The sequence below is a fragment of the Labrus mixtus genome, chromosome 18 (assembly GCF_963584025.1).
Source record: "Labrus mixtus chromosome 18, fLabMix1.1, whole genome shotgun sequence".
Lineage (NCBI taxonomy): Eukaryota > Metazoa > Chordata > Actinopteri > Labriformes > Labridae > Labrus > Labrus mixtus.
In genome coordinates, this window is record NC_083629.1 from 16,963,042 (window position 1) to 16,985,930 (window position 22,889).

The 22,889-nt window shown below is 39.1% G+C and overlaps 1 protein-coding gene and 1 long non-coding RNA gene across 3 annotated transcripts in view; both read right to left on the reverse strand.

The window, feature by feature from the left end:
- Nucleotides 1–2,116: 2,116 nt before the first annotated feature.
- On the reverse strand, nt 2,117–8,442 carry LOC132993432 (uncharacterized). The gene is made up of 4 exons (XR_009676469.1): nt 8,199–8,442; nt 6,377–6,474; nt 4,691–4,809; nt 2,117–3,263 (listed from the first exon to the last, which is right to left on the reverse strand). It is a non-coding gene; the product is annotated as an uncharacterized LOC132993432 (long non-coding RNA).
- An 840-nt stretch (nt 8,443–9,282) lies between these two features.
- Nucleotides 9,283–22,889, reverse strand: part of syt16 (synaptotagmin XVI) — a 35,637-nt gene continuing 22,030 nt past the window's right edge. For both annotated transcript variants that reach the window (XM_061062842.1, XM_061062841.1), the window contains exons 3-8: nt 22,338–22,565; nt 20,312–20,550; nt 16,105–16,566; nt 15,806–15,995; nt 13,252–15,315; nt 9,283–13,201 (exon numbers count right to left, since the gene is read on the reverse strand). In XM_061062842.1, the coding sequence (XP_060918825.1) occupies nt 15,002–15,315; nt 15,806–15,995; nt 16,105–16,566; nt 20,312–20,550; nt 22,338–22,565 (1,433 nt within the window). In that variant the 3' untranslated portion in view covers nt 9,283–13,201; nt 13,252–15,001. The remainder of the gene's footprint in view (nt 13,202–13,251; nt 15,316–15,805; nt 15,996–16,104; nt 16,567–20,311; nt 20,551–22,337; nt 22,566–22,889) is intronic.

Genomic DNA, 22,889 nt, shown 5'->3' on the forward strand with positions numbered 1-22,889 from the left:
AATTAATAATTCCAAACAACCAGCAAAAAAAAAAATGAATACAAGTCAAAACAGGCTATTACCATCTAAACATGACCTACCTTGATTTTTTTGTTTGCATTTTTCATTAGGAAAATACGGAAAACTATTAGGGTCAGACATAAGAAATAAATAATGACAGGAAGACTTTTTAAGCCCTTCGTGAAGAAGTCAAAATGTGGAAGGAAAAAATTCAATATGTAGGTAATAAACTAAGAATGTAATGCATTTATTGTGTTAAAGCAAGTTTTAAGGTTTAATATCAGGATTTTTTTTTTTTTTTTTGCCTTAGTCTTAGACCTCATAGCATTGAATGTTTATTGCATGGCCTTGCGGAAAAGTCTTTTACATTTCACTGCACATCTGTATGAGCATGTGACAAATAAAAATCTTGAATCTTGAATCTTGAATTCCATACTGGTCCACTTTATGATACTCATTAGTGAAGAGATGTTTGGGTTTATCGCTCAGCACTTTGGAGAAAGTTGTTACCCATCATTTTGAGTATAATTAAAAAAAAAAAAAATGGATATGGAGAAAAATTATGCAAAACATACAATAGGAATATGTAATTAAATAAACCTTCAGAGCTGGGATAAAGGACTTGCAGTCATGACAGAAGTCTTTCTGAAGCTCCGATTAACGTTTTCCCATAGTGATGAATGATGGCATTACATTTTATTCATTAATCAGGACTTTTAAGAATCAACTTATCTTCATAGCTAAAATAAGTTTGTTTTTTTGAAACCGTGATAATGTTCAGGTTCTTTCGAAACCATTGAATGCAAAGGCGCACAAAACAACTTTATTTTAAATGAAATAAAAGCAGGGTCTTGAAAAAATGTCTTACAATGAAGAATATAGATAATTTTGTCTCAAACTGCCCTTTAATGTTGTTCTCAGATCGGATTGTTTTTTTTATCTCAATGCTTACAGTGCATTGAAGACATTTAGGGCAGGACTCTTCAAAGTTTGAGTCAGGAAGAAGCACTTGAAGGCAACAGAAGTTCCGGCGCGCACGTATAGTAGATTAGCTCAAAACGTCACGCCGTAACGTGACCGCGCTTACTCTGTTGCCAATTTTTGTGGCACGACTTTCATTACCAACAAAACCCCCCAAAATCCAAAATATGATGCAGTTAATTGAATACTAAGATAGATAGATAGATAGATAGACAGACAGACAGACAGACAGACAGACAGACAGACAGAAAAAAGGCAACAAAGCACATCAAAACATTGTCACCTTACATCCTTTATTGATAATCAATCACCTGAAAAAAGTTTGATGGCCCTTTTTCAAAATAGTTTTTCTTAAATATGGAATAAGCATTTTCATCAAAATATAAATTCCTGTTTTAAAATATCAAGATTCTCTTTCATAGTTGCGTACAGTATCTTGCTGTTGTTGTTGTTTGTCTTTTTAACTTTGCAGTGATTGTTATCAAGATGCACATTTTCAAACCCGCTTCACTCTTGGACAGAGACTGGACACAAAAACACATTAAGAGACACTGAAAAAGGATGAATCATTGATCGACTTGTCATAAAGCAAGGTCGTCAGTTTCATAAGAAACACGTTTTCCCTCTGACAAGATGACAGCTGCTGCTATAAATTAGACTGGTCAGAATATGAACTGAATTATCTGTTTAAAGACATTCTTCTTTCTGATATTCTGCTGAGGAGACTGATCATTTTGTTTGGTTTTTAACCATAAAGACGCAAAGCCTCGTTTATTTTATCATGTGCCTAAAAAGTGAAAAAAGAAAGAAAGATTATTACCCTTTTCAGTGAAGCTTTATTTCAACTACCATATTTGGTATTAAAGCAGTTAACAAATGTTTTTTAAATGGTTTGAAACACACTATTATGAAGTTGTAAAAAAACATTTTGAGTGTTCATTAATGTGCAGCTTTAGTCAACAATTAGTGTCTCTTGTGAAAACTTATTTCACATTTTTATACTTTTTTTCTAAATTGTCTTCCATTACACACCAGCTTCCACACTCCAAAATTCTTCACTTCTTACAATTGCATCAAAGTGTGACCTGCACATGCTGAATAGGGTTAATTCACATCTTCTCATTCACTTGAACTGTAAGGTTTTAACCATAGATTCATTTATTCACCAGCAGAGGGCAGCAACGTGATGCAAAAAGAAAATAACAGACAGCATATAAGAAAACAGGACGTCAAATACAGAGGGGGAGAAACAGTCTTTCCACAGGCAGTTAATAACCCTCAGAGAAGGTAAGATCTCCAGATAGCTTGACAATTCACACAGCCCAGGGAATATTACTCATAATATTTCATAAATCACACAATAGCATAAAAAGATAACAGAAGCTTATCAGCAAAAATTCTCCAAGCAAGCCAAGGTGCATCAAAAGTAGCCTGCAGTCTGTAAATCCCTGAATATGCTCACGATTCACATGAGCAACAAAAACAATAAAAATCAATAACACAACATCAACAGCAAAAAATCCTGCCTGCTTCTGGTCTCTCAAAATTATAATAAATGGCAGTGACGCTGCAACAGTTTGCATTTGACATCAACATTAAAGACCCTGTTGATCCGGAAGAAGAATCAGGGCTTTTTAGGTCTCTCATTCCACCGCTGAATCTCAGCAAGTGGAGGTTACATCCTGGCAACAAATAAAGCAGACCCCACGACACCTGTCCCTCAGAATAAGTGAAAAACGAGGGACACAGTACACGTCTGCATGCCAGTAACATGTGCAGATGTTTATTCCCCAGCTGTTAACAGAGGCATGACACTGAAGACCGGACAGTCACCCATTGTCGTCAAGATTGTACAGGAGGACCTGGTTGGGGGCGAGGCCTGGGCAGGTGCCAAGGCTGTACAGGTATCCAGCTGATGGGTAACAGGGCACCAGTCGGTAATGCTGCAGCTCCTCCAGGCCAAACGCAGGAGAACAGCAGTCCATCACAAGCACCTTCACCCTCTTTCTGTCAGGGTACAACAGCCGCCCCTGCCCCCTCTCCCCCACGATGCCACCTTCTTCCTCTTCTTCTTCCTCTTCTTCCATTTCTATGTTATCATCATCTTCTTCATCTTCTTCCTCCTCATCAGCCTCCAGCTCCTCCTCCTCATGGTGGATCTTCCTCAACAGGTTGTTGATGAGGACGGAGCGCCGCAGGTAGGCCTCCGGGTCCTCAAGAAACCTCAACTTCTCCAGGGACAGCTTCAGGATGCAGCCCCGGTCCTCCTGCAGTATCAGGTGCTGCAGATGAAAAAAAAAAAACAGACAGACAGGAGTTGAGTCAGTGCTTTCGCATCATTATTTAACACAGTTTAAATCAATAGCAGCTTGGAAGGGGAATACAAGATGAGTACGCTTGGATTGAAGCTTGTACAGATGAAATTGTTACAGTCAAAGCTCCAGTACAAAAGAACATTAGATTAGATAGTGATCATTTCACTACACAATACATTACAAGAATGCAAATATTATCTCAAGGGAAACAACTCAAGAGAGACTACAAATATTTTGAAATTTCTTCGGCTTTAGGAAAACTCAAGGTCTCACAACGTCAAATCGATAAGAACTCAGTTAATTATCAAAATCATGTCCGAATAGCTGTGAGTAAGAGAAGAACTGGTAAGAAACAAGCGATCTGATTTGTCTTTCTCATGTCTTGAGAAATGTTTCCCGGCTCAATGCCTCTGACAATTAAATCCTTGTATTTCCAGCATTTACAACATTTATGGTATCGCAGCCCTATTCAAAATTCTGCCAAAGGAAAAACGCTAGAACATTATTTATCATCTGATAATCCAACATTATCTGCTTAGTTTTAGTCACCATTATTTCCTGTACACAAACAGGCAGAGAATGTGGCAGAAGCAGAAACTATCTACATAACCAGCATAGAAAGAGCACTGTCAACTAGCGATTGAAGGTAGTATGTAGTGCTCATGACGGCGTAGAAACAGTGCAAGAGTTGATGCAGAAGTATAAACCAGGCTTTGCCCAGTTAGCTTAAATTCATAACCTTTCATCTTGTTTCACCTTCTGTTGCTAGGCTCTTATATTATGTTTCTCATACTATTTTTCTTTTTTTCAAAGACCTGAAGATTTATACTTTGGACATGCGGGAGGTTATTTTGTTTTGACCAGAAGCAATTTGTGACATTAGCCACCACGTAAGCTAGTGAACTAGTCTTCCAATACAGCAAAACTGTTTTTGTAGTTTGTATTTGTTTAAACTAAATGGTATATTCACTTGCGCGTATACTTGCTAGTACTAGACACTCTATCCACATTTTTATTTACATTCACAATTTTCTTATTGGCTCTTTTGACTCTCAAACAGATTAACCAAGGGACCAACATTGAGTACACACATCTGTAGTTGAATTATCACCAGACAAAATCTTTCTATGACAGTCATTGGATTACAGGTGGACCTGTGATTTGGTATTTTGATGTGGCTTCTGTCATGAACAGAGAGGTGTCATTGCCTAGAGGCTGACAAAGTAAACCTATTATCAGTAACTCTTTTGTATCTGGGTGAAAGAGGCTCAAGGACACAAAGGACAGCATAACAGGTGAAAGGACTGAGAAACAAGCACTGATGTAGGAGATAATGAGTGTCAAGGATTAAACAGGAACCTGAGATGGACAAGGAATAAAGAAGAGATTCATACTTTTTGAAAATATCCATGTAGGCCTCCGTGTAAATCCTCCTCCTCCGCATATTTCCTCTTGAAGTAAGCAACTTTCGACGTTGTTGAATGGTTTGTTCTCTCTCACAGGGAAGGAGCAACTGGAGGCAACAGAACAGAGATTACACTTCATGTTCAAAAGACGAAATGCTGGAAATAAAACACTTATTTTTTACCTGACACCCTCAAGAGCGAATGTGTTCAGGTTTCTGATTTCCACTCTGAAGGGGCTAAATTAAATGTTTTTGAACTTTGGGTTTTCACAGCAGCAAAAGTTAACAAAATGATATTGACAAAGAAACCCAACTGTTGCACTTGAGACTCAATAAGCAAATAAGTAGAGGATGAATTCATGAATCCCCTTTAGAAAGAAGAACTATGAGATTAACCACATTTCAATGCTCAATAATCAAACAAGGGCTGAAATTGACACCATTATTTATTTTTTAATCAAATCAATCCTCAAAAGCTGTCCTATGTACAGTCCTCTGAAAAAAGCTCTAAATTGTTGATTGTAATTCTTGACCTTTGATCCATTAGTTTTACAAGAAAAAAGCTGACATTAAGGCCCACTTGTCTGCTTTATTTTGAGCTTTCGGGTTAAAACTACAAACAATGAGAGTCTGCAGTGAAACAAGATTAATGAGGGTTTTGGGGGCTGCCTTTTAAGCTTCAGTAATCCATATCCAAGCCTGATTAATCCATATCACTCCCTGATAAATCCATATCAATCCCAGATTGCGTAATGTGACAGGTGCCCCTGCTTGCAGTCATAGATCTAATAAGGAACACCACTAAGCTTTTAAGATCACCTCGGCTGAACTTTGTTGCATCTTCTGACTCAATGTTTTGGTGTTACAGTAATCAAACCCCTTTGTTTTCAATCACATAAGACATTAGTCTACCATTGTGTACTTTTACATTTTGGCTTTAATATTAAGGCAATCCATAGCGCTTTCAATCAGACAGAAAGGCAATATTAAAAGACACGTAAATAAGATTTTTAAAGAAGTCAAAAAAAATGAAATGCATGAAAAAATAAGATATGATAAAATTACACAAATTATACAGAACACAAGGTACATTTATTAAAAGGCTCTGAAACAAAAAAGGTTAAGCCCAATTTTGAAGCCTTGAAATTTGGAGCAGATTATTGACGTTTATACATTTTCTTAATTTGTTTTAGACATGTGAAGCAAAGAAATTAAAACCTGCATCATCTAAACGAGCATGTAGACCTGTCCTGTAGAGTTTCTTTCATTCTTATCGCTCTTATTAGCCAGTGGCAGCTATAAACAGCAGATAAAAGCTCTGAAGAACCCCCTTTAAACTACCTTACAATAAAAATCACAATGGCACAGTTGGTGACAAGCTTGTGAGGAAGATGGAGCATGAGCAGCAAAAGTGTCTGACATTTTTCTGAGCACATTGGAGTCCAAAATTGAGATGGAAACTGATAATGTGATATTGAAATAAGCTGTTAGCTCTATACAACATATCAGACTTTTGGTACCTTTTTGTGTTGTATTCAAGTGAAAAAGCGTATGTAAGGTTTAAATAGTGGCCCATATTTCCACCTGCTTACAATAAATCCTCAATGCTTTACTAAATGAAAGTTAAAGGGAACTCTGTGAAGTCACTGAGGTAACGGATAGAAGCTCTGATTACCTGCTGCTGATGGTTCCACAGCCGGCACTCAGCTCTCTGACTGGAGTTTAAATCAGTATGTCTGAGTTGATCTGAGCCTCCACATCGCCTTCAGGCTCCTGCAGGAAACACAGAGAAGGATGAGTGAGTGAGGAGGAGGAGGAGCAAGAGGAGGAGGAGTACCCAAACATCTGAGAATCAATGCAGAAACCAAACAAATAGCTGAAAGAAGATCGGAGTAAAAGTTGCCAAGCTATGATTTGATGTTTAAATTTGGGTCCAAAATGTCATCTTTGCAACCTGGATGTATCATACGTTTCAATATCGGACACCTGATACTTATGCAAACGAGGATAAACATTTTGTAAATTGCTTTGTTTTTTTTTCAATTGCAAAAACATCCTGTTTTCATTTTCAAAACAGGGAATTTGAAATGCAGTTTTTCGTTCACAATGTATGGCCTTCAACATGTTGACAGTCTACATGACAGCTGAAAGCAGCTCTCTTGGTAAACGACACACCATGCAATCATGAAATCAACAGGAATGTAACTATGCCTGTGCACCTGCAAGCACGGAAAACTTAACAAGCAAAAATGCTTAACATAAAAATTAAATCAAATGGGGAAAAAAAAGACGATATGCAATGAGAAATAATGTTTAGGAAACAAAACTGGTCAAATCTATCTCAAAATAATGACGGACCACTTCAAAAAAGAACAAGAAAATATCATTTATCTGTACAAAATGTGATTTATCAATTACCTCAAGACATTTTTTAGAACAAATCTGCATTTGACCATAGATATTTCTGTATTGAAAGCACACACAAACATGCACTGCTGTATAATATCCTCACATGACCCTCTGATGTTGCTGCATTAAAGGGCAAGAATCATCTTTCAATTCAACACGAGGAAGGACAGATGAGAGGGTGGTTTGTGTGCGTGTCTTTATACGTGTGTGAGTGTTTTTATTGTGAGTGTGCGTGGTTTGATTGTAATCTCAAATGCCATAAATCAATCAATCACTTCATCATAAACACAGAGTGGGAAGGTTTATCATTGCGCAACACTCGCGTCGGCTCCCCTGAAGCTGCCGCGGTGACTCACACAATTTTTAACATCCAACTGCAGTCTGAATATTTCATCTGTGGGAGAATGATGCACGATGATGGATACATGAAGAGAGGGAGGCTGCGTGGGAAGAGTGTGTGTGTTTTGATGCAACACTTGCTATAAATGCTCTTCTGCAGAGATTTCCACTGAAAACAAAAGTATGTTCAAACAGAAGGTCATGACTGAACAATACCTTAAATTGCATTTAAATGTATTTAGATTGGTAAGGGATTTGCATGAATTATTAAATATTTAGGGTAAAAAAAAACAACTGGATTTTAACAGCTGATACAACTCATATTTGAAAGAAGGAGACTTTCAGTTTAATATTGTCACCAGAATATCAACTTTTATGAGCTAAGAAAACAACCCTGATATAAGCTTAATGATACTTTAATGTAGAATAAAATGGGGGTGGGGTTTTTTGTGTTTTTTTGCTTTTATTTTACATTAATCACACCATATTCAAAAACATTTTGCAAAGACTTTCCCTGCACAGTAATGCCATTTTTTTTAATCAATAATCTTTTCTTTTGCTTTTATGGTCTTTTTCCTTTAGTGTTTTATACCTGTATATGATGTTTCAATGCATTTCTTCACCTTTGCTTCCTTGTTTATAGTCTACAGATAAACTTGCTAATGCTAAGCTAAGAACCAAGTAGCTGCTGTGTTTAATTCTAAAATTACCTCGAATAAATCCTGTAAATGCCTTTTAAAGCGTCTTACCTATAAATAATTCTGTCCAGCAGCAGCAGCGGGTCAGTAAATCCCAGTTAAAGCCGGAGGTTTTCCTCCGCTCCTTGGCGCGACATCTACCGTCCTCCCACCGACTCAACGACGCTCCAGCTCGGTGTGAAGTCTGTTGCTTTCCTCGGTTCCTGCAGACACAGCCAACCTCTGAGCTCCTCCGGGGTGAGCCGCTCTCTGCTCTCCAGCCTCCTTAAAATATCTCGTTCACAGCAACAAGACACAACACACACCGCTCTGCGCGCGTCCTCATTGGTCCTCGCGGAGGCTGATGTTTCCTGTTGCTAGGAGACTGAGTAAGTACGGTGATGACGCTGCAGCATCAACCCTGGTCTACCTGCATTCATCACTGCTTGCTGTGTGATGGGCTTGACTTCTCCATAGCAATATAAATAACTATTTACAATAAGATGTTTTTCTGAAAAATAAAAAATATAGGCTACATTTAAAAAGTAACAATAAGACAGTTCTTCAATGCAGTGTACTTCATTGACAATTTTCAATTTAAAAAAAAGGAATGGAGTTTTTGAAAACCTTGTTATCCTAAATATCCTGACAATTGTACTTAAACTGTAAATTTAAAAAGTTAAATGAATATGGGTAAACTGAAGAACTGACTCCCAGAAAATTAACAATATAGTCAGATGAAATAAGTCGAGGCAAGGCAGATAGTTTGATATTATACCTGTCCATTCTCTTCTTAAAAAAAGATTAAAGGTTAAATGAACACTTGATACTATACAGCTAAACAGCCACACAAACATGCAGGAATCCATGTTTGTAGGTTAAATAAAAAAACAAAAGCCAGAGCATCTGTTACTAAAGACCTGGCTTAACTCTCCTAAAATACTTTTAAGAAACCACAAAATACTTTCCCTAATCTCTTATCCACTTTGTGTGATTTCCTGCTTGACACTGGAAATCTCTACTACTAATCACAGAGGGATAAACTGTGTTTTTGTTTTTGTTGTTAAATTTGGCCTCATCTTCAGGATTAAGACATCTCAGAGCAGAGCTCAGGATTGGGACGAGGAGAACAACTCAAGAAAACAGATGGCAGACAGACGTTCCCACAGCAGGGATCTTCTGGGTTTTATTGGCAACGACAAAACTTGGTACAAAAAGTGCTTTTTGGGTGCTGTTGGGGCTCGGCATGCACGGCCAGGACCAGGGCTGAAGTACTGCAGTCTCTATAAGCTGCAAAATATCTACAGTCTCTAGTGATAGTGTCCAAATCCAGTCTGTTTAGTTCACATGTTCCACTTCTGATATCAATGAAGCTCTAAGAAGATCTAAGACTGTAAGGGATTTGCAGAAAAGGGAACGGGATTTGTTTCTGTCATAATTTAATCAGACATATAAAAAAAAATCAGGGAATTTTGAACAGAAATATGACAATATATTTCCAAATTTGACACAGGTTTATAACAGTAAGAAGAATTTTGGAAAACTATCAATGCTACTTGCATGTTTGTGTATAGTATTGAGCTAGAATTGGAGGTTATTAATTCAGAGGATTATTATATTATTAATCGGTATGTCTGCTATCTTCCACGTTTTTGAAATTGGTTAAGATTTGAAAATTGTGTAGCGTCTACCCAGCTTTACGTGGTCTGAGTGGGTCTTCTGCCCCGGTCCTGGCCTTGACATTAGGAGGCCTGACCTGTAATCACCGTCCATGCATGCAGTCCTACAGCAGCATTCACAGGGAACAACAAGAAGGCTTCATGCAAATTTGGATCATGTCTTTGTCATGGTGGATATGTTTCATCTCAAAATGTTACAGGCACTTCATCAGAGTATGTACAACAGTATTACATCTGCAGCACTATCTGATTGTCTCACATTTGTAATACAACCAGGAATCTCCAACTGAGCATGCAGACATGAAGTCTAAATATAACAAAAATACTGGGAAATATTTAAGAACACATTTACTATTTTAAAAAATATAGAGTAGATATTATAGAATCTGTACAACAACTCAACATGCATAAAATATACCAGTTTGTGCAGTAAATATAGTTTATGTCACTATTCACACTCACATGGATGAAGCCTGTAGAATAGGAGTGCTGATATTAAGTCTTGGCACAGGTCTTTAGACTCATCTGCCAAGGGAAAGAATAATGTAAGAGTAATGTGTTTAGATGAAAAAACTTACAAAGAAAGAAACGCTTGTGTACTCAGCAAAAAAATAGCATAGAGTGTTGTGCAACAAAATGCTTTTGACATTTTTGGTGGTTCATCTATGATTGTTGTTTCATTGAAATCCCATTGAAAATAAATATAAGTGTGATAATGTTGTAGTTTTATTTTCAAATGCGTTTTAAAAGATGAAACTGTACGCACCGCTGCTTTGGTTTTATTCAGCATGTTAAGACTGACTTAACAGGCAAAGTCAGTCAGTTTAGAAAAAGTGGGCTAGATAACTTGAAATGGGCTCATCCTTGGGTCATGTTTTTAATCTAAAGTAAAAGTAAAAAAAAATTCACTCCAGTATATCAATAAATAAACTGGTGGCTAACTTGCGGTCTTTGACACTGACCGAGATTTAACTCAGAAATCCATTATTTTGGTTTTGGAGGATTATTATATACAAAAAACAATAGTAGTAACAATAAAATAGCATTAAAAATAAGAAAGACTTTGGAGGAAATACTATGATACTATAAAAAGAAACATCCAGCCAGTTGCAGCACTCCTATTCTTCACCATATGCTCCATTTATACCTGAATTCATCTTTACATATCTGAAGTTTAAACATGTGACATCCAGCATTTACAGTAAGTTTCCTCTTTTAAATGAATCCATTAAACTGTGCCCTTAAACATATTATTTAGGTTAGGTTCTTCGAATCCGACCTGTGGCTCCTTTCCATCATCGAATTCTCAAAACTCTCTCATCCCGATTTCTGACTACATACTCTGTCTCTCAAATAAAGGCATAAAAAGCCTAAAAACACATCTTTCAAAATAAAAAATAAACGACCAAGATAGTGTTGTTAACGCCTGGTATTAGCTAACACAACAAAAGCACTCCTGGAGGGGTCCATGTTGCTTTTCCCGAATAGTTACCAACTCATAACTGGAAGGCGGTCAACTTGGGTGTGACATAATTCCCAGCTCTGACAAAAAAGTAAACGATACAAAGATACAAAATATGTCAGAGAAAATTTAAAGGAAATGGACTTTAAAAGCTGCAACAGATTTTTGGTGCAGATGCAAAAACACTGACTCCTTGTCATGAACCTCTCACTTAAAATATCTGCAATAAATTCCTGAAACAAGAAGTAAAATCAGAAAATAGACAGTTCCAGTATTGTCTCCCTAGAAAAATCCAGTGAAGAAAAACAACCGCATTGATCATGTGATCAAACACCTAAGACAAACTAGGTTGTCCTGTCAAGCAATTCACGTCTAAAAAGTAAGTTTTTGTCACGACAGTTAAAGGCTGGGAAGAGGTGAAGTACTGTTACTGTGGTACAAATAACAACGTCTATGCTGGAGAGGGCCAGGGAGAACAAAGAGCTGAAACGTGACATTGGGGGACTTTTCTTAACACCTGTGCCCCAACGAAACCTGACCATTATCTTTTCGTGACAGACACCAAGCCTGTCTAAATAAAACGCAGTCGTAGCAATGGCATCTGACAATCACAACTAATTACATCCGTATGGGATATTCTTAAGAAAAGGTCTCAAAGACATTGATTTCTACAACATCAGAGGACTTTGCAAAAAATACTTTTGTATATTTAACATTTCCGGGCTTTAAGGAGCAATGACTTAATGTTGTCCTTGTTTTAATTAAAGAGGAGAAAAACAAGATCTGAACTGCTCAATGCCTATCAGGGATACGTATTAAAGGTTGTTTTATGATTTGGGTGAACTGACCCTTTATTTTCACAGGAAGAATTTGAATACATGCATAGGCCCTCAGTCTATTTGTTGTGCTTGATTCTCTAAAAAGTAGTCACATTAAATTTGTGTAATTACATCTTGCCTTTCTGAGTGATTTTTTTTACCATTTCCTCCAATGACAATTGTACAGATGAGCTACATTCAACATTTCTAAAGAGGCTTAGTCGTCACCTGCCTGAGGAAAACCATCCAAAGACAAACAAACGCTCAAATAAACACATCTCTGCTCTCGTTGTGTGAAACCCTGAGGGGTTTGGAGCTACAGTATCAGTCGACACAAACAAATATAATCCCCCCTCCGGGCTGAACTGCAAGCCTTGTGACTCAATGATGCTCCGACTGGAAGAGGATGAGCATTAGCAGCGGCATTACCGCCATCGCACTGTATCTGCAGCTGTAACTACCAATTAACCACAGAGCGAGAGTGGAGAAAAAAAACACACACTTCCAGGGTAATTCATTGCATGTTATTAACAGCTGCAGCGAGATATTTAAAGCCTCTTTTCAGCTCAGCGTTGATGGGTGTTGAAATGAGCTTTGCCCTGTGAAGGAGATGGAGCGGGGGCCAAATAACATCATTCAGTGTCAAAGAGGCTGAAGGGAGGAGGGAGGGGAGCTCTTATCCCACCGGGGTTAAGAGTCTCCAGCTGCTGGTTTTTCCTGCCTGTAGTAGCACATGTGTCAGGAGAATATGAATGAGTGTTGAATATGAATGAGGCATCTTCCTACTCCACTTGAATCACAAGATATCTTCACTTCTACTCTCATGTTTGTTTCTCTACTCGATATTCTTCGGTCGCATGATTCCTTCAGTGGCAACACTGACAGTGACTTCATCATTTCTCCATCCATTACCTCATGTTTACACAGAAAGTCGTCATGTGGCAGTTTCTCTCTTCTGGTAGCATTCACTTAACTTTTAAGGTTTTTTTTTTTACGTTGACTACAGTATTTACAAGCTTGTAGCAATGATGGTGCACTGAAACTTTAAGGGATCGTTTTTTTGTGGGGATGTATGATGTTCTTGTCAGCAGTCAGTGTATTAGCCGCAGGAGTTCCCTGTCAACTTTGCCCCTTTATAATAAAATAATCAGCATGAAAGGCTATACATTACTTACCAATTAAAAGATCAATGACGATCACTAGTTAAATACTTCCTTCTGTTCACTGAGACTATACCATACACTAGGAATGTGTATACATTAAAGTTCCTGTAAAAACTGCCTAATACGTTCCTAATAAAGAATGGGATAACAAGAAAAACGGCCCATGAATACCATGACAAAAAAACCGAGGTACATATTAAACTGTTGGCTGACTGAATTGTTGCATCCCTAGGAGAGATCCCAAGTTACATAGCAGTGCAAGTACATGAATGTGTCAGCTGTTGAAGAGGAAAACTAAGCCAGACTCGACAAGCTCTACTGCCATTATTGCCAGATAATCATCTCAAACTGGGATGCATTAATGTCAGAATTCACAGTACAAAGTTGACTTGTACACTTCAGTGTGCTGCAGGGTGACTAAAACACATGTTGTGTGCTAAAGTAGAGCTAAAAGAAAATATGGCTTGCTGATGGGTAAGTGCTTAAAATTTTCTTAATATAGTGTACAATCACATCATCATAGATATTTAAGTTATTTTTCTCTCAAATTGAGCTCAATAACTTGGTATAAATGACCCCGTCTGTAGCGGTGTATAGCCTAGCTTCTGTGCCTGCACTCCAATCGGTTTCTCCATAAAGAGGCAGACCAGCATCTCTGTCTAATACACTTACTGTCGACAGACCACTTCAAAAATACTGAACTATCCCTTCAAAGAACTGTTCCTGTAATTTATTTAAACTGTGTCTTATTTGTATAGGTTTAGGTGTGTGAACAGAAAGTTGGTTCAAAACTGCTTAGGATCACAGTGGTATCTCTGTTGTGATAAAAAAAAAGACTCAGATTGTTATTCAAAGTGTCTGACAACATAAGAGAGATGACGCCTTCAGTATCTAACCAGAAAATCAACTCTCATTCAAAGTGAATTGTAGCTTTAAAATTCTGTTAGTGAGGACACATGTTGCAGGTAAAGGAGAGTCAAGAAGGAGCTCAACATCAGGTGTTCAGTTATAAGTGTTTCTATTTGAAAATAATGATATATTTTAAATTTAAAGTTATCAATATGTTTCACCATTCCGTTTCCTGTTTGCATCAATTCATAATTTCTATGCATCTCCATTGATGTGACTGAAAGTTAAAAAAAACAGCACAACAAATACACCTCTAATTTGTGTGAGCTTTCTAACACCCCATTTCATTAGAAAAACTGAAATGCAGCTGTACAGCCTCACAACAGCGCTGCTTTACTGATACAATCTGTGAGGGAAGGACACATTATCATGTCCTCCTGTAGGCCGAAGGACTTTCTATGAAGCTTTTTTGAATCGAAAAGGAGAAGTGATTTTCTGCACAAAACCTTTACATGCACCTTTATCTGTCATATCAGTGGACTTAAAAATGAAAGAATGAGCCACATGAGTGGATCCAAATTCAATGTCATTTTTTCATGCAACCTGGTCATAAGTCTTTCTTTCTTCCTTTCATGAATAACCTCCCAATTCATCATCAGTTATACTACCCTAAACTTGTTTCAGCCTTCAAAAGAAGATACAATTTGTACTCATATTTATAAAAAAAAAAAAAAAATCAACCAGGTTTGATGTCCGTACAGCTTTGGTAAGGACAATAGTGGAGATAGAGATAAGTCCTTGAATCCATCACAACTGAAACCCCATTTTTATCCTGTGCAAAGATCAAATCAAGGCGTTTCATTCTGCTATACTTTCAGAATACATATCCTGGGACTTGTAAAAGTTATGCCTCCAGCAGGACGTGCCAACGGCAGACCTGCTGTCCTCGACCGTCCTTCATGTCCTGCCAGTGGAGCTGCTCCTCTTCGCCGCTGCTGTTCATGCCCAGAGCGATCCAGCCCACCATCTCTTTGCGCTTCATGCTGCGCCGGTTGAAGATTGACACCAGCAGCGTGACGTCCGACAGCTGGAACAGCGCCACCTGGAAGACGAAGGTCTCCTTGTAGACAGGGTTGGGCTGACCGCGACGAACCGACGTCTTACAGCGAGAGATCTCCTGACCAACCGAGTTCAACAGAGTCAAACGCCCATAGGTGTCTGAGGATCAGGGGAAGGAGAGACATTCTTAGTTTTTATCTTATTTCTTTGTTTCAATGTAAACTAGGAGAATTATTTGTGTGATAATAATTTGAGTATCTTATCCTTTGAGGACTGTGGAAACTATGACTTGATGTTTTGTGTTTGACTCTTATTGTCTCCCTGTTAGAGAAAAGTAAATGCAAAATACAATGCAAAATATTGTAAAAGAAGAAGTCTCTTGGCATGTCTGCAGATCTTGTAAACAGAGAGTAGAGATATACACTTTGATCTTCTGTCTCGGATGACCCTATGGGGGTCTGTAGGATGCATACTGAAATGTGTTACTTAAAAAAAACATCACTCAATATGAATTATTCAGATTTTCTTCCTCAGTACATGAAATTCAATTATTAATACTTGTATAGCAGCATCAGTTGGGTTATAGTCTCTATTTGTTTTAAAAGTCTGTGAGTGTTTATGTGTCTGTTTGAAAAAGCCCGCTGCACACCTGGTGGTCTGTTGATAGCCAGGTTTCTGAAGTGGCTGCCCTTGATTAGCTCCACAGACATGCGTCCGGTGGTGGCGTTGTATGAGAGACCAACCAGCAGCTCAGGGACCCCGCCGTGGGTCAGAGACTGAGTGGACGAGGCGCTGTCGCTCTGAGACACAGCAGAGAGGCTGAGCTGGGAGTCCACACTCTGAGAAAACAAAGAAACAAACATAGAATAATAGTAATGAAAAGTAACAAATCTGACCCTGTCGAAAACATTTCAACGTTATTTTTCAAACAACAAAAAAAAAAGTCACCTTGAGGTTACTTCGAGGCTCCAGGACCAGCGTTGTCTCCATTGTTCCTCCGTCAGGGTCAAGCCCACCTAAACGCAGCATCTTCTCACCCATCATCCTCTCCCGGGACATCCTGCCCCCGAGTGCGTACAGCCTGAACCTGATAGCCAACATGTGCAGGTCAGACGGATCCAGGCGCGAGAAACGATATGTCTCGTTGAAGTGCGGCAGCGAGCCTCGTTGAACCGACGTCTTGTGCCGTTGTTTTTTGGAGGGCAGTAGGACCATGTGCACCTGCCAGGAGTCCATTCCAGTGCGAGCCTTATCAGGGATGTCCCGGGCAGCGATCACAGTGACCAGCAGCTTCTCCGTGTCTGGACGGTACTCCAGAGAGAGAACCAGGTCTCCACATTTAGAGATGGGAGGTCGAGGGGATGAGCTGACTGGCTGAGAGGAGACCTCATCAAGGGGAGGATGCTCTTGCTGAGAGGGATGATAGAACAAAAAAAACATACTTTTTGGAGGGAATTTCAATGATTACATTTTCTTTATCAAATACACCTGATCATATACAATATGTGTTTATAGAGCTGATATATCAAAAGAAAGACAACAGAAAGAGGGCAAACAAACTATCATTAATTAGTTCCAGCCCTGACAAACACAATGTCTCTTCAGCTTAATGAACAGAACCCACTAAGGATTTATTGCAATGAACAAATCAAAAGTTAAACCTACCCAGAAATCACTCCTCATGTAGCTTCAAAATTGTGATGTAAAACATGTACTTTCCTCTTACTTTTATTTATTTTCCTTACTTTGATCACGCTACTTTAACTCTGAAATTAAAGCTACATTTATCAAATCTACTGTCAAACCACAGAGGAAGTTGATAAGAGGTAAAGGCATCGAAACATATATAAAGAATGTAGTCATTCTGCAGGAGGGCCTCTTTAAGAGAAAAATGTATTTTAATAACAGATAATTATCTTAATCTTAATCCTCTTTTAAATGTTTAAGCTAATAAATATGGTGCTGAATCAACCTACCTATTCATATTGGGTTGCAACCTTATATATACGCTACAACATTAAAATTCAATACATTTAATGAGTTATTTTATATTACCAATCTGAATCTGAAAGTTGACTCATCTGTAAAGTTTTGTTTATAAATGTAGTATTTGCAACAATGTGGGGGTGAAAGCATATTAAATAGCATACTGACCTAAAGAAAGGAAACTTCAAAATGGTATAAAAGTGTAGCACTTGAGTGAATATTCTTTGTTACTCTCCAACAAAGTGACATTTAAAAACTCACAATTAGAGAGTAATACTCCCAAGCTTTTTTTTTTTTTTGTAATTTCAGAGGAAGAAACTGAGCAGAAATCCTGTCATAAAGAAGAAACAAACATCTTCCTTCTTCTCGTCTCCTCGACCCAGCCAATCCCAGCCTCCCATCCAGTCTGCAAACACAATGTCGCTTGTTTCAAGTGTTGACAGAGCCGGGCTGAGTGTCGTTGTCGACATGGTAACAGCAGAGGAGATAAGGTAATGACAAAGCTGCTGCTCCGGTCTATTGAACGTGCAGGTCAGGAGGTCCACATGTGAAGAGGAAAACACAAAGGCTCACGCTCACCTGAGCAGCAGCTTTGGATGTTTACTTCTCCTTCCAACACAGGCAGTAAAACAATTACTTACCATCACCACTAGTAGTGATATTGTGAATTTTATAGCGGGTAGATATGCACAATTAAAGTGACACAGTTGTTGGCATAGAATCTTAAATATCAGACTCCCATGAACAAAAATCTGACTAAAAAAAGCAGCCAACCACTTACCCACACCAGGCAATCAATTGATTAATAAATCAACAACCAAGATAATAAATAAACCAATAAATCAAAAGGCAACATTTTAATGAATACCTTTTAACAACCTTAAATCAATGCATGATGTGGTCACTTTCTACATGAATCAATTCAAAATATGAATATGAATAAATTAGTTTGCTGAATATGGGTCAATATTCTTGTCCCAACAACAAGATAGTAACCGAGATACAGCACCAACTCTTGTGATTACAGTAGCTCTACTCAAAGAAGTACTTGTTGAGGTATTATTTCTTGTCATTAGGAACATGTTTGTAGTAAATTAGCTGTAGCATTAGCAGTGGCACAACTGTTACATAACAGTAAATAAACTGCTACAACATGTCTCTCCCGTTTTCTGTAGCTCCACTGATCCAAACTCATTTCTTATTTATGAAGCGTTTCACTGTGTGTATCCATGGATGTATGTGTGCGTGTGTGTGTGGGAGGTGTTTACTGCACAGATTGCTCCAAATTTCAAAGTGTGATTCGCTGACTGAGAGGTTGTTAAATTCTACATTCCCACTCTCCTACACACACGCACACCAAATCAACTCAGAAGTACATGTTAAGTAGATTTATGCACACTGTTTACACACACACACACACACACACACACACACACTAAGAGTGATTATTATTCATGAGCTTCTGTTTGTTAGCCAACGCAGTGTGAAGAGCGAAGGAAATATCGACTATTTATACAAAACCTCGAGGCCTCGGTGGGTTGTGTTTGTTTTTTTTCTTTCTTCCAAAATGAACCTGAGAGGATAAGAGCGGTGTGATAATCCTCTCACAGCTGAGTGAAGATGATACCTCTGCCAAGCATGATGGGTAACAGCAGGGCCGTGGCCACCTCACTGACCCCTTTAAGTAATCCTTTCCTTTGAATTAATTTTTTCAAGTTTTTGGTGACAACAATGAGCTGAAATCTGTGACATTTTATCTTGAGATTTAAAGGCGTAATATAAAGCAAAAAAAAAAAAAAAGACCAATTGTAAATACATTGTGGACTAATGGCTTCCCAAATAAGAGAGTGAAGTCAAACTCCCTCTGGGTTTGTTGTTCTGATCTCTGTGTTCACGCTAATGGGACGGTGCTTCCGACAGCTTATTTCTGATCCGCTTAGAGGCTCAGATGCACATCATTTCTTGCAATTGATTGCAGAGTCTTGTTTCATCAGCACCTGTCTTGCCATTCTCCATCTCACAGACCCATGCTGGCGAGACGGGAAGGTAGGGGCAGGGACGCGTGGAGGCAGGCGGGGGACGGGGGGAGCGGAGAGATGAAAGAGGTGTGTCCAAATAGAGCATTTCTTTTGATCTGGAGATCTGATCTGACAGTCGCAAAGTCAGCCCTGCATGTTGAACCTTATTTCAGTGAAGGATTTATGTATTTCTATTGGCATGAGTGGCTGCTCATTGTTTGCTTGAAGAGTAGCAGAGAGAACTCTCATGATTTCGCTGTCAGTCTCAACGTATTGTTTTGATTGAGAGCCTCCTGGCGGCCGATTTCCCATACTGTGCGTTTAAAGAGCCCATATTATGCCCTTTTTGGGGTTCGTATACACACAATTCGTTCACAATAGCTAAAGTCCGAAAAAAGTGTCTGTTTTCATGTACTGCTCCTCCTTGCTCCCTCTCCGCTCTGAGTCTGTCAGCTACGCTCTGCTGAGCCCCCCACTGTTAGACCCCACGTGGGCCAAGTCTGCTCTGATTGGTCTGCCGATCCGCTCTGTCGTTATTGGTCAGTTGCTCAGCACGCGTCTCGGAAATTTCAACATGAGCTGCTGGGCTTGCCACAACGAGCCAATGAACTTAGATCAGTGATCTCACACTGACAATGACGCCGCACTGACAAATTTTTATCGAGGGGGGCTAGAACCGAGCGTTACATGCGGCTAATGCTGCAGCTAACAGGAGGACGTAGGAGAAGCCGCGTTTCCGCAGACTTTGAATTTTTGCACATAGATGTGCCTAAACATGCACAGGACACTTGGAAAACACACTAAAGAGCATATAAAACCAGAAAAGCATAATATGTGACCTTTAAGCACCATATATAACGTGCCATCCCTATCAATGGTTTACAAAAAAAATAATTCTGAATTATACTGAAATTAGTATCTGGTCCATATTTGGGTTGAGAAACTATAATCATGTCTGATTTAGAGGAGTATACTTTCATGAAGATTTTCACATCTGAAACTTTTGGTATGTACAAATAAGCCAAATTATGAATTGACATGATAATGATAAAATGTAATCCCCAAATACCTGATAAAACTGTACCTTCGATATTTCGATTTTGGAGAGTTTTGTAAAAGTTGAACTTATTCTACATGTTAGACTGTAGTACCTCGGGGCTCCAGGTGGAGGAGCTGTCAGTTGCATCATTTTTTTCGTTATCGGCAGCCTTCTCGGTCTCCTCACTGCCGTCTGCCGCCTGACGTCTCATACTCGGGGTGGGACTGTTTCTGACATCCAGCAGCTCGATTCCTGCAGGTTTTTCCAGAGCGATCGAAGATTCTCTCTCCCTCTCCTCTGCTGCAGCGGTCAGTGGGTCCTTGAAACTCTGCCGGGCCTGAGCCTCCATTTCTGCAGAGGGGAGGCAGCAGGAGAGGAAAGTCAGGATTAGGCCCTCTGCTGGTCAGGTGTAAAATGCTGGGTGTGAAAAGGGCAGGACTTTTGTTAGCTAACTACATTTGCAGAAAAATCTGAGTAAATAATTATACATTACAGAAGTCTGATTAATGTAAAACCAATAAGATACATTTTCCGAGCTAACTTCTCCATTTTCAAGGGTGAATTGCCCTCAAATCTTGCATCCCTGAAACATAATTAAGCTGAAGAGCAACAAATATCAAAAGAAAACATGAATACAAGTGTCAGGATTCATACTGGTCTCAAAGAGTGATGATTCTTAGTCTTGCATATTATCTATAGCTATACAAACACCATCTTACGGAGTCCAAATTAGCCAGACAGGCAAAGATCTAAACAGACATTTTGCCCTTTAGAAAGGGATTCAAGTCGAAGTTGATATTATCAACCACCTCTTCTTTTTGTCATCCGAGTACATTAAGGGCCTGTGTCCTTTTTGCTCTGGCACTGCATGTTTTCTATAAAAAAACAAATGCAGTCCAATATGCCAATCAGACACATGGTGTCAAACAGAAATGAACAATTTAGAAAAAGTTTGTTAGCGTAAAAGCTAAGCAGACTCAGGTTTTCTCTCTTTATGGCCTAAAGGGCTAAAATGATTAACTACTTGAAACTTAACCCTAGTTTTGATGTTGCTGTGTAAGCACAGTATTTGGGATGAAGATGTGTTAGTAGAGCAGCTGCAGTTGCCTTAATTATTCCTGCTCATCACGGCTATTTGCTGCTATTGTGACCGTTCAAAGAGACATTGTCCACGTGTCCAGCTGTAAAATTCACATTTCTGTTCACAAATTCAATGTACAAAAAAAAAAAAGAGAAAAGAGAAGAACACAAACTTTATTGTTTACCGAGTTAAAGACAAAGTCATTGATTTGATGATAGATGATAAATGACATGAGAGAGGAAACAGACATGTTATCTCCTCTGGTATTTCTCCTAGGAGGTCTAAAAGAAGTTACCTAAATGTCGTTAGGGAGCATTGTGTGTTAACAGAGGTGATATTGTGTAATCCATCAAACCCTGGCCTTTACCTGAGACAGAAACACTCTGAGAACAGCCCGTACCTGAGACCAATCAATAGCAATTATCTCCAATTCAGTATCATTAAGGTCGGTCTGACTGTTACACCAACGGCTGCATACAGTGCTGACCATGGCAACAGGCTGATGTGAGTCATCAGCCCTACTGTGTGTGTGAGTGTGTGTGTGTGTGTGTGTGTGTGTGTGTGTGTGTATGCGTGAGTAAGCTTATATGTCAGTTAAAAAGGGAAAATAAATACCAGTTGAGACAGAGAGAACCCAACCTAACGATGTCACCACCCACCAACAACTTGCTGCTCATTTAAACAGGCAGGTCACATAAGTTTGTGTGTTTCTGCTTGCTGTAATGAAATGATTGGAGCAGTGTGTGAAATGTAGGGGCATCACTCAGTGTTAGATGGTGTGTAATTGTAATAGTCATGTTTTCATTTCTTTGTACTGTAACTTGGAAAAATACATTTCAAATGTATTGCAGGTGGAAGTTAGAGCCATGTTTGAATACATTCCTTAGACGTTGTGTTTAAAAAATAAGACGGGAATAATGGTCATAATAGAGGTTTTTTACAAGATACAGTGAAGTTGTTCTTTGACATTTTGGTAAATTATATCAGTTTATAATTGCAACCTTATCGTAAGTGCAGAGTTTTTGTTGTAATGTTTGTTCAGGAATGAACAGCCCACCTTCACAGTCTGATGGCTCGGTGCTGCCCTCCTCCTGGTCTGACAGGCGGGTGAACTTGTGTCGTCGGCCCGAAGCAGCCTGCGTCTGATGGGCCTGCTGCTCGCCGCTGTGCGTCGCCGCTGTACGAAAACTCTGCGAGCGCGACACAGAGATCTCAAACTGCTTTAGGACCTCGTCTTCACTGTCAGATGAGCTGACGTCGTCTTCATCATCGCCGTAACTGTTCACTAGAGGGGGGACATAAACAGGGAGAGCAGGGGGTGACAATGAGGAAAAACTGGGAGAGTTAAAGAGCAGGAGAGGAGAGGAGAGGAGGGGAGAGGAGAGGAGAGGAGAGGAGAGGAGAGGAGAGGAGAGGAGAGGAGAGGAGAGGAGAGGAGAGGGAAATAGAATAGTAGGTATGGAGAGTACATAAAAATAGGAGAAGAGGAAACAAGGAAGTAAAGAAAGGAGGCAACAGGGAATAAAATGAAGAATTAACTTAAGTCATGGGAGGATAAAATGAGGAATAATATAGGGGAGGAAAGAAGGAGAGGCAGAAGAAATGTACA